General features: G+C 49.3%; 1 protein-coding gene across 2 annotated transcripts in view; it reads right to left on the reverse strand.

The window, feature by feature from the left end:
• Positions 1–12,564, reverse strand: part of LOC146772429 (mucosa-associated lymphoid tissue lymphoma translocation protein 1-like) — a 66,471-nt gene that overhangs the window by 24,815 nt on the left and 29,092 nt on the right. For both annotated transcript variants that reach the window (XM_085639851.1, XM_085639852.1), the window contains exons 10-11: positions 9,882–10,085; positions 8,658–8,835 (exon numbers count right to left, since the gene is read on the reverse strand). In XM_085639851.1, coding sequence (XP_085495977.1) covers positions 8,658–8,835; positions 9,882–10,085 — 382 coding nt within the window. The remainder of the gene's footprint in view (positions 1–8,657; positions 8,836–9,881; positions 10,086–12,564) is intronic.

A 12,564-nucleotide genomic window follows, 5' to 3' on the forward strand; every position in this document is an offset into this window, starting at 1 on the left:
ATCCTCTAACCTTCATTAACTCACTTACACACATGTAGCATTGCTAATAATTTACAAATATAATACATGAACTTTTACAATTTCGCAAAACTATTGTAACTTTTTCTTTGAGAGATCAAACTAGAAAACATGTCCCTGAAATAAGCCTGCTCTATGTTTGCTCACATAATATTAATTACCAATCTGTCCTTCAGCCACATCTATTACTGTATTCCACTTTTTCAGATGGAGGCTGTTTGTTTTTCAACCCTTTCGCAGCCTAATTTACATATTTATACACTATAATAAAGTGGACTTTTAGAACTCTATGGCATATATTTAAGGATCCGCAGCAGGGAAGTGGTCAAGCGGCAAGTGAGGTACCTGTGTTTAATCAATCAATCAATCAATCAATCAATCAATCACCTGCTCTGGCTCTGTAGATGCGGGGGTTTTCAGAGACTGCGAGGTTGGCAGATCGGAGGTTTCTTTTGGGTGCGTGGAAGTTGAGTCTGTCATCGAGGTATTTGGGTCCGCTGTTGTGTAGGCATTTGTAGGTGTGAGTGAGGATTTTGAAGGTGACTCTTTCCTCCACGGGGAGCCAGTGGAGACTTCGTAGGTGGTGGCTGATGTGTTCGTGCCGGGGGATGCCTAGGAAGAGTCTGGCGGCGGTGTTCTGTATTGTCTGGAGTTTGTGGAGCAGGGACTTGTTGATGCCGGCGTAGAGTGTGTTTCCGTAGTCTAGTCTGCTGGTGATGAGTGCGTGGGTGACTGTCTTCCTTGACTCCGGGGGGATCCATTTTAAGGTCTTGCGGAGGATGCAGAGGGTGTTGAAGCAGCTGGAGGTGACGGCCTTGACCTGACGGTTCATGGTGAGTGCTGAGTTGAGTATGATGCCGAGGTTTTTGGCGTGGTCTGCGGGGGTGGGTGGGCTTCCGAGGGTGGTCGGCCACCAGGTATTGTCCCATGCTGAAGGGGTGGTTCCGAGGACGAGGATTTCTGTCTTCTCGGCGTTGAGCTTCAGGCAGCTGTTGGTCATCCAGACGGCGACGTCTTGCATACCTTTCTGGAAGTTGAGTTTAGTATTGGTGGGTTCTTTGGTGAGGGAGAAGATGAGCTGGGTGTCATCAGCGTAGGATACAATGTTGAGGCCGTGTTGTCGGGCGATGGCTGTGAGGGGGGCCATGAAGATGTTGAAGAGGGTCGGGCTTAGTGATGACCCCTGTGAGACTCCGCAGGTGATTTTCGTGGGATCGGAGAGGCAGGGTGGCAGCCTGATGCTTTGGCTTCTTCCAGTGAGGAATGATTGGATCAAGCCCAGTGCTGTCCCTTGTATGTGGCGTCATGTAGTCTGGCTAAAATGAATCAAAAATAGAATCAAGCCCTCGTATAAATAAACAGGGCCTAAGAATTAGGTCCCAAATTATAACACCACTAGTAAGGAGCTGAAACCACACTTAAATGTGCATACAACATGAAATGAACAACAGAGAGTTCAACATATTGGTTTGATACGAAAAATAGGTTTTCAGTTTGTTTGATTGTTTTTTTGCTTTGTAAATACACATAGTATAACTTTTGGTATTAACTGTTTTTTAAATATTTTGTTTAGTAAAAATGTTTTTAGTGCAGTTTAGTGATACGAAAAGCGACAATACATAGTATTGGTGTATAAAACAGTGACATGTCCCACTCAACATTCAACACATACATATCCACAATCATTCATCACAATTCAAGGACAATAAAACAAATCAAGTAATGAGATTCAAATGAGAACAAATGTATCATACAATTAAATAACAAACAAACAACATATCAGGGGTGCAAACGCCAGATGAACTGAAGACAGATGGACGTTACAGGTGTCTGGAGTATAAGCGCCAACGCGCGTTTCGGTGAATGACCCAAGCAGGGGTCACACCTTCATCAGGGCGCCGAGAGATAAGTAGAGGGGGACATGTATGATACGTAATTCGGTGGGGACGTGCCCTTAGTGGTTTATCTTAAGGGATACATCAATCATGGGAACTAGTTCCGCCATAGGCTGGCTCTTCGCAGGACCAGGAAGTCGTAGGAATGCTTGCGGAACAAGAGGTTTACAAGGCCGTTCAATTGGTGGAGTCAGAAATGAGGGGATGGCATACTTGGGCTAAAACTTCCAAGGAAAATGAATACTGGCCTGCAAGAAACGAATATAAAATTGCTAAATGAGGCAGGAGAATCTGTGGCAGATGCGCGTAGTGGAGACACAAAGGTAGAAAATCAACTTCTTCTACGGAGCCCCGTAGGGGTCAACGACTCGAATAAAGAGATAGCGGGATATACGCAGATCGAGCTGTTAGTTTCCACAAGGATGTCATGAGGAGCGTTCTGCACGAATTCATCCGTTAGCCATGGTCCTGTCGGGCGTACGTCCGAGATCCATGTAGTCTGGCTACCAGTGTGCAGTGGGAGATGGTGTCGAAGGCTGCAGATAGGTCAAGTAGGATGACAGCTGCAGAGTGGCCTTGGTCCAGGAGGGTGCGGATGTCGTCTGTGGTGTCAAATAGGGCGGTCTCGGTGCAGTTGTTGCTTCGGAATCCGGATTGGGACGGGTTGAGGATGGCGTTCTCTTCGATGAATCGTGTCAGCTCCCTGTTGACTGTTTTCTCTGCGACTTTGGTTGCGAAGGGGAGGAGCGAGATGGGCCGGTAGTTCTAGAGGTCGGTGGGGTCAGCTGTGGGCTTCTTGAGCAGGGGCCTGACTTCTGCATACTTCCAATCATCTGGGAAGGTGCCGGTTTTGAAGGTGGTGTTGATGGTGCATTGTAGCTGGGGTACGATGGTGGCTGCAGGTCTGTGGTAGATGTGAGGGGGGGCAGGGGTCAGTGGGGGCCCCCGAGTGGATGCCTTTCATGGTCGAGGCGGTATCTTCGGTCGTGATCGGTGTCCAGTTGGAGGTGGTCTGCTGGCTGGTGTCTCTGGGGGGCGGGCGGCAGGCTGTGGCGTCCGGTGGGTGGTCGATGAAGTTGTCGTAGAGGTTTTTGATCTTGAGGTGGAAGTAGGTTCCGAGTTTGTCGCAGAGGTCTTGGGCTGGGGTGATGTCTGTGGCTTCGCTGCGTGGGTTGGTGAATTCCTGAATGACGCTGAATAGTTCCTTGGAGTTGGTGGAGTTGGCGAAGATTTTGTTTTGGATGAAGTTCCTCTTGGTGGTTCTTACTTGGTTGTGGTATTCTGCCATGGCGTTTTTGTAGGTGGAGTAGTTTACAGCTGTCTTAGAGTTTCTCCAGTTCTTCTCCAGGCGTCTGCAGGTGTGTCTGGCTTCTTGGAGGACGGGGGTGAACCAGGCGGCTTTTCTGGGGCGCTGTTTGTCGGGGTTGCGTAGCGGGGTGAGCTTGTCTGCGAAGTTGGAGATCCAGGTGTGGAGTCCTCTGGCTGCGGTGTTTGCGTCGGATGTCCGGGTGGGGTTGTCTCGGGTGAGGGTGGAGTTGAGCTGCTCGTCGGTGACCTTGCTCCAGTTTCTTCTTGGTGGGCGTGGGGCTGGATTGGGTGCTTTGGGTTTGTCAACGGTGAAGTGCACGCAGTGGTGGTCGGTCCATGGCCGTTGCGTTGTGTGGCTGAAGTGGACTCTGTTTCCTGCCACGAAGATGGGGTCGAGGGTGTGTCCTGCTCTGTGGATTAGTGTGGTGACGAGTTGTTTGAGTTCGATGTCGGCGAGGTTGTCGCAGGGGATGGTGGAGTTGGGGTTGTCGAGGTGGAGGTTCAGGTCTCCAATGAGTATGTAGTTCATTGAGGCGATGGCGTGGGGTGCGATGAAGTCGGTGATGGTGGTGACGAAGGGAGTCCGGGGGCCGGGGGGTCTGTAGACTAGGGTCCCTCGGAGTGTGGCATTGAGGGTGGTCCAGATCGAGAAGTGTAGGTGTTCGGCGGATGGGAAGATTTCGCTGGAGGTGGTGAGGCGGAGGGTGCTCTTGTGGGTGATGGAGAGGCCTCCCCCTGGGTGGTTGGGGCGGTCCTTCCTTTGGATTTTGTATCCATCCAGGATGGCGGTGTTGATGTCGGGGGCGGAGGAGGCGTTGGTCCAGGTCTCTGTGAAGAAGGCGGTGTCGGGCGAGAGAGAGTCGAGTATGTCCCACATCTCTACGGCGTGTTTGTGCATGGAGTGCACGTTGAGGAGGATGCATCTCAGGGCGTCGTCAGTGCTGGCGTCGAGGGTGTCGGGGGCCGGGGTTGGGGTGAATGTCTGGCGGCAGTGGAGGCAGGAGAACTGGCTGTGGGTTGTGTTCGGCGAGGCCTGTTGGCACTCTCTGTGTCTTCCGGGTTTGAGTACGAGGAGGGTGGTAGTTTCGTAGCGATGGATGGCTGGGGGTCCAGGATTCCTGGTACTGGCCGCGATCGGGTCGCGGATGGGCGCAGACGGGCTTGCCTTAGGCATGCCTTCAGCTGGTAGAAACGTTTTGAAAAGCCTCTGACACATGGGTTTTAAAGTTAATAATATAAAAAATGTTCCCCTCTGATTTTCTGAATGGTTAGCATGGGTGGGGCTATCTTTGTGATAAAAGGCCTGCATGTCTGCTATCCTGTGCCTGATCCAGATGCATAGTTACTGGCTGGCTACATGACATAGCACATATGTTCAGTGAGGCTTTTTTTTATTTTTATAAATTAAGAAATCAAAACCTGAGCTTTGTACTCCCAGTGATGAACAATAGCCCTGCCTCTGTGAACCATACCAGTCGACCCCACCATCTCACACCCAGCCGAGAATCAGCATGCTCTCTCTACACCAGCAGTCTTGACAATCTGGGACCCACCTGCCCCCTGGCAGGGCCAAGAGATGCCCAGTAGGTGCTTGCCTATGAAAGGAGAATGCAAATAAACACAAGGTGATGGATGGAATGCTTGAATTAATCACAGCCACTGGCAATCGCTCAGAGCCGCACCACAGTCCATTGTTTTTTGCCCACCATGCCGCCTCAGTTTGGACCCAGCCATAAGCAAATCTGTCTTGATGCTGCTTTTTATGGGAACCGTCCAGCCAGAGCTGCCTGGTCAGGTCCTCCCTGGACCGGAAGCAAACATCCTAGGACAGGTTTGGGGGTATCGCCCCTCATCAGCCAGGCTAGCTTGAATCCAGTGGCGTAGTGACCAAGGGACCCACGTCTGGGCATACCCTTCCCACTTAGGGTGACAAAAGCAAAAAGAACAGATGATAGACAGTATTATGAACAATGCAAACATTCACCCCCAGTCATAGATCTGGGTTTAATCCATTGTATTCTCGCCCACCATGCCACCTCAGTTTGGAACCAGCCATATGCAAATCAGTCTTGACCCCGCTCCTCATGGGAACAGTCCAGCCCGAACTGAGAGTCCAGATCCTCCCTGAACTGGAAACATTCATCCTGTGACCGGTTTCAACCTAGTTATGGCTCTTCAGCCAGGTATAGCTTGGTTCCAGTGGCACAATGAGCCCGGGACCTACGTTTGGGCATACCAGACGCACTTAGGGCATCAAATGCAAAAACTACAGCGTGTTTTGCATGGAATGCTTGAAGTAATCTCATCCAGTGGCAATCACTTGCATCCCAATTCATTGCTATTTTTGCCCACCATGCCACAAACTGAGGTGGCATGGTGTGCCAAATAACAATGGGCAGGGATGCGGCCCGAATAATTACCAGTGGCTGAGATTAATTCAAGCATTCCACCCATCGCTTTTTTTGGACAATTTTTTGTATACTTTATTGCAAGGAGAAGGTATAAAGTTGCCTCCGCCTCTATAGAAGAGTCAACGAAAAACAAAACCATTTTGCCACTGCATCCAGCAAGAGTTGCATCTAGTGAAAACTGAATATTATTGCAATGTTTAACATTTTAAATATACCACTGCATGAATATAATAGACAAAAATGAACAAAGAAAGTCAATATTTCATAGAAGACACTCCTTGACCCCACAAGTCACCGATTCACTCACTCACAATGTTTTCAGATTTACACACCTTTCGGTTTTTAGTAAGGTATCTCCTCAAACAAGTCTTGAGATGTCTGCCATGCTGACTCTCTTTCCTTTTCACATATTTTTTTTAACAATATTTAACATTTACGTATGAATTTCAATAAAATAATAGCAGCTATATTAGTTGTTTGATTAAAATTGTTTCACTCAAAGTGATTGACAACTAAAAGTTTGAAGAGCCCTGCTCATACTTGAAAACACGAGCGAGACTTTAAAAGGAAAGTTGTGTTCCATGGGGACCAGTGCCACCAAAGAGGCAAAAGAAGTCGAAATTAGGCCCAAATCAGAAGTTACAGCCCTTCTTAAGAAAATGCTAAACATGAGATGCGCTACACATGAATTTGCCAAATCGGCCTCTAGGTGGTGCCAAAGGTCCATCTGCTTTGGTCTCTAAAACAAGTGGATGAGGAAGCACACTGCCGAATTTTTTATGTCATTTTTTTTCTTTTACAAAACAAAATTAAGGAGGGGGGGGGTGGTATTCTCTGACATTCAGTAATGGAATTAGAGGCCTGGTGATACGCTAGGCTCTGTGGAAAATTCCTGAACCCTCATTATATGTCTACTCAACACAAAGGGGTGGGGGGGGGGGGGTATGCTGATGGAAAACACTGCTGCTGCTTCTGTTACAGGGGGCCGGTATTTCAGCACCAGTATAGAACCTCAGGGACACGCTGCAACAGTGTAGAGCCACTGGGACACGCTGCACCAGTGTAGAGCCACGGGGACACACTGCACCAGTGTAGAGCTACGGGGACACGCTGCACCAGTGTAGAGCCATGGGGACATGCTGCACCAGTGTAGAGCCACGGGGACACACTGCACCAGTGTAGAGCTACGGGGACACGCTGCACCAGTGTAGAGCCACGGGGACACGCTGCACCAGTGTAGAGCCACGGGGACACGCTGCACCAGTGTAGAGCCACGGGGACACGCTGCACCAGTGTAGAGCCACGGGGACACGCTGCACCAGTGTAGAGCTACGGGGACACGCTGCACCAGTGTAGAGCTACGGGGACACGCTGCACCAGTGTAGAGCTACGGGGACATGCTGCACCAGTGTAGAGCCATGGGGACATGCTGCACCAGTGTAGAGCCACGGGGACACACTGCACCAGTGTAGAGCTACGGGGACACGCTGCACCAGTGTAGAGCCATGGGGACACGCTGCATCAGTGTAGAGCCACGGGGACACGCTGCACCAGTGTAGAGCCACAGGGACACGCTGCACCAGTGTAAAACACGGGGACACGCTGCACCAGTGTAGAGCCACTGGGACACGCTGCACCAGTGTAGAGCCACGGGGACACACTGTACCAGTGTAGATCCATGGGGGCCTGGTGCACTAGTGTAGAGCCACGGGGCATGCTGCACTAGTGTAAAGCCACGGGGGCACGCTGCACCACTGTAGAGCCAGGGGGACAAACTGCACCAGTGTAAAGCCATGGGGACATGCTGCACTAGTGTAGAACCAGGGGGACAAGCTGCACCAGTGTAGAGCCACTTGGACACGCTGCACCAGTGTAGAGCCACAGGGACACGCTGCACTAGTGAAGAGCCACGGGGAAACGCTGCACCAGTGAAGAGCCACGGGGACACGCTACACCAGTGTAAAGCCATGGGGACATGCTGCACTAGTGTAGAGCTACGGGGGCATGCTGCACTAATGTAGAGCCACGGGGACACGCTGCACCAGTGTAGAGCCACAGGGACATGCTGCACCAGTGTAAAGCCATGGGGACATGCTGCACCAGTGTAGAGCTAGATCTACGGGGCCATGCTGCACTAGTGTAGAGCCACGGGGACAAGCTGCACCAGTGTAGAGCCACGGGGGACACAGCACCAGTGTAGAGCCACAGGGACACGCTGCACCAGTGTAAAGCCATGGGGGCATGTTGCACTAATGTAGAGTTACGGGGGCATGCTGCACTAGTGTAGAGCCACGGGGATACGCTGCACTGGTGTAGCCACCAGGACATGCTGCACTAGTGTAGAGCTATAGGGGCATGCTGCACTAGTGTAGAGCCAGGGGGACAAGCTGCACCAGTGTAGAGCCATGGGGACACACTGCACCAGTGTAGAGCCACGGGGACACGCTGTACCTGCGTAGACCCACGGGGGACTGCTGCACTAGTGTAGAACCACGGGGACATGTTGCACCAGTGTAAAGCCATGGGGGCATGTTGCACTAATGTAGAGCTACGGGTGCATGGTGCACTAGTGTAGAGCCACGGGGACACGCTGCACTGGTGTAGAGCCACCGGGACATGCTACACTAGTGTAGAGCCAGGGGGACAAGCTGCACCAGTGTAGAGCCATGGGGACACGCTGCACCAGTGTAAAGCCACGGGGACACGCTGCACCAGTGTAAAGCAATGGGGACATGCTGCCCTAGTGTAGAGCCACAGGGACATGTTGCACCAGTATAAAGCCATGGGGACATGCTGCACTAGTGTAGAGCTACGGGGGCATGCTGCACTTGTGTAGAGCCACGGGGAGACACTGCACCAGTGTAGAGCCACAGGTACACGCTGCATCAGTGTAAAGCCATGGGGCCATGCTGAACTAGTGTAGAGCCATGGGGCATGCTGCATGGGGAAATGCAGATCTGTGTCTGAATGCCGGTAACCCACCACAGAACAGCTGCAGCCACGAGGGCCAGTCACACGTCCTCACCTTTTTCTGCACATGTCCAGCAGGAAGACGTTGAGGCCAGTCTGCCGCTCCTGCATCCGCTGCAGGACGCTCTGCACGCACAGGCAGTGCTCGGACGTGTATGCGCGGGGGGCATCAGTGGGCACCATGAAGCTGTTCCCGAAGTTCTCATATCCATGGCCTGCATAGTACAGCAGTCCTGTGTCAAAAGAATACACATCAGCAGCTGGACACCCTCTTGTCCACACTTGACTTGCAAGAGCCCATTCACCTAGTTTAAAGGGGCCATCCGGTGAATGATGTCACAATACATCTCAACACCAAAGCAGACCTCATCAGACAAAACCAATGCATCTCAAAACCTAAGCGTAGGTCATCACACAAATCAACAGCCTGGAATACCAGTGGGACAGGGGAAAGAGCATTGCTTTTACCCCCAAGTCACTGGACTTTAACTGGGAAAACAAATGAACCAATAGGCAGAGCTACTGGAATTATGTGGCACTGCAGGGATGCATTATGTAACCGGGCTAGCATAGGTATCCTGCAAGAGTACTATGCAATTAAGAGAAACCTATGTGGAATATAAAAAAGCCAATTCTATAGATACTGCAGGTGATCTTCTAAATCAAAGAGCGCATCATTTCTACCATCCATGCCCAGTACAGAGGTCTCTGAAACTACTTTTCTCATCTTAAACTGAGGAGTTGGTGACCAAAGACAGCAGAAAATATATATGGAACCCCAGCTACCAAATACATGTGACACACCAACCTGGTCACAATCTATGGAGGCAAAATGGTAGTGTTTGTGGAACCCTCAGCACTGTGTACTTTTGATGTGCTGCAGTCTATACCACTCCAAGCCATAGTATACATATGCTGTGGTAGAGTATGAACTATAGCTGCGGCCAGTACTTAAGAGCAGTATATAGACCAGCCCCAGTATATATTTGATGAGAAAGAGAATATGCAGCCAGAGCAAGCATGCTAAGTTGTAGAAAATATATACATATGTATATGTATGAAAATACATGATGTGGTTGCAGAATACATGCTACACCTGTAAACAGTTTATAAGTGATGTTGCGTACATATAACACCACCCTGGTCCACGATGTTTATGCGACATGGCAGAGTGTGGATTAGCCAAATTGATTGTATATTTGTTATGTAGCACATGCCACACCACTGATCACCATGCCTATGCGACGTATCACTCCAGATGCTACCCTCGATCACATACCGTACACTCCCTTGTCCAACAGCAGCAGGAACTCGCTAACGGCTGCCCCCATCTCGTCCTTCGTCAGGTCCAGCAAGGAGACCACCTTGAAGTTGAGCTGCCGCAGGAGGTTGGTCAGCTCATGCACGTCCACCATGGGGGCTCGGAGCTCCTTGTGGTTCTGGTAGGACATGTTACCGATCAGCAGCGCCACCTTATCTGTGGCTACTCAAGACAGAAGCAAAAACACAACAGATGAAGACATCGAAGTGGCTTTGCAAGTACAGCGCATATTGCAAACTAAAGTCCTTCTAGGCGTTTGGCCTGCGTGAGATGGGGGTTCATGAGTCTCAGCACAGAGCACTAGGGGTTGAAAGTACAAGAGGTCGTGCAGGCATCTCACAGGGTTCACCAGAGACCATCCTCCCTGGTCAAATGAGTAACAAGGGACTTTGAACGTTATCCTTCTTAGGAGCACCTACTCACAGAGGGCGGTACGGGCCATACGGGAAACACGTAACGCCTCTGGAGAGCTGAAGACCAGGCACTGCATTTAGGGCTTTATGTTTTGAGGAATCTTCAATCCATCCAACCCAAAAAAGCAGATCTGAGCCAGTGACGTACAATGTTTGTATAAGTACATATAAGATTTGTTGCTGCAGAGAAACAAGGCTTACTGAAGTATGGGAATATTTAATAGATATATTTTCATAACTGACTGTAATAGTGTGGAATTTTACCCAATCTATTTAGAAAAATATCTTCTTCAATAAAACACCTGGCCCCATTTTGTTTTTACTTTTTTTTTTTTAAATAAAGTTCCTGGGAACAAGCTCTTTTAGTTCTGCTGTGTAGGGTAGGTCTATCTCACTTGATGCAATGTTGGGCTGACTTTAAAACATTCCCCATTTCTGCTTTTATCCCCAAGTTCAATGCAAGACCCTGGACAAACCAGAAGACTAACCAAGGCCACCAGCCGCAACACCACTCTGTGGAATGGGTTTCAGTCAAGGAAACACATGTTTAATATTGAAATATAATGACATAAAACTCAAAAACACTGAAAAATGTATCGACAGAGAAGTATCAAGATTTAACAGTTAACCGACAGAGGGAAGACTCCTATTGAATAAAAACGATTTATAATAGCTAAAATTAAACATGTGGAGATTCTTTGAATACTGTGCAACACTTTCAGCGGCATACGGTCCCATTTACAGGCGCAGCGCCCTACGAGCTGGGCAGCCACTGCTCAATAGTATTTTCAGAATGTATTCTCTGCCCACAATAGAGATTTCTGATATTTAGGGCCCTTTTTTTCCTAAAAAAGAAAAAAATTATCCAAGAGAATGGGGCAGATGACTTCCCCTAATGACTCTCATATTTTATTCATTTGAGAAATATTTTATTTTAATTTTGACATTCGTGTTTCAATCTAATGTGTGTTAGTGGCAACTATAGCAAACACAAGCTTTTTTTGATGTTGTAGCCCAAAATCTATCTAGATATTTTTAACATATTGAATTTTGAATATCACATACAAGTCTGGGAGCTTGGCTTTCCCGTCCAATTTCTACCATCTCTTTGCGCTGTTCCCCTCTATATATACTGTCTGTACGCATCATACCCTTGAACTCCTGGCAATGTATGGATTACTTCTGAAATTAGTAGGTGACCCTTATTTCTTCCTATTCACAGCTTCTGTGCCATCCTGCACAATGGTCTAAAACGCTGTGGGGGGACTGTGAGATCTCCACACAGTCCTGCATCTCTGAATGTCCACAAGGGACTGGCATGGAGCCTGACCTGGTACTAAGACTGGCTCACGGCTGGGCGTAATTTGAGCAGGTGTTTGCCCAGGCCTCGTACCTAAACTCATTTTAGAGCACCGGGACTTAAATAAGATGGCTTTACTGACCCCCCATTGACTCGGAAGTGGTCAAACAGTTTCCATGACACAAACTCAGCTATGCCTGGCTGGGAGTAACAGGCACACATTTTTATTTCAAGATGGGCAGTGCTACATTGGCATAGGGGCAGTGATGCCGCTGCCACTAAAGGCCTTTCCCTGTGATGGCGCTACCAGGAAGCTCCACGGATTCCTAGTGCTGCCAGTGGTTGCCACAGTTCAAGACCTCCTAAGAAAAGACATGTCAATTCACACAATATTGGCTATTTTTCATACTGTCTCCTGGGGAAAGCAGATATCACGCAGTGGCACAAAGTGAGGTGGCAACCTCTTCAGAGAGCAGGCTTCTCTAGCTTGTCATTAGAGGGTCTGGGAGCCGATGTCCATCATGGGTTTCACAACCTCCCTAGGATGTCAGTGGCAGCCTCAGAAGCCTTTTTATTTTTGCAGGAGGGTAGGGCAGTGAGCTGGGTAGTGCCAGACTAGTGGCCCCACCCCCTCCTTAGCTGGCCAGGATGTGGTGGGCTCAAAGAACCACCCCTTCAAGACTCCTCCCCTTTTACAGGCCAGTTCCGCTCCACCCCTATTGCCCCTGCTCTAGCAGAAATTCCAGTCCAATGTTTATGTCCAATGGCCCCATTACAAGTTTGTTGGAATAGGGTAGGGTATTTACCACATGTTGTAAGTACTGCTACCCCACGTGTGAGGTATTTACCACATGTGGTAAATACCTCCTATACCGAGTTTTCAACAGGGAAACGAGGCATAACTTGCTGAATCTGTTTTAACACAGCA

Source organism: Triturus cristatus, chromosome 12, assembly GCF_964204655.1.
Source record: "Triturus cristatus chromosome 12, aTriCri1.1, whole genome shotgun sequence".
NCBI lineage: Eukaryota > Metazoa > Chordata > Amphibia > Caudata > Salamandridae > Triturus > Triturus cristatus.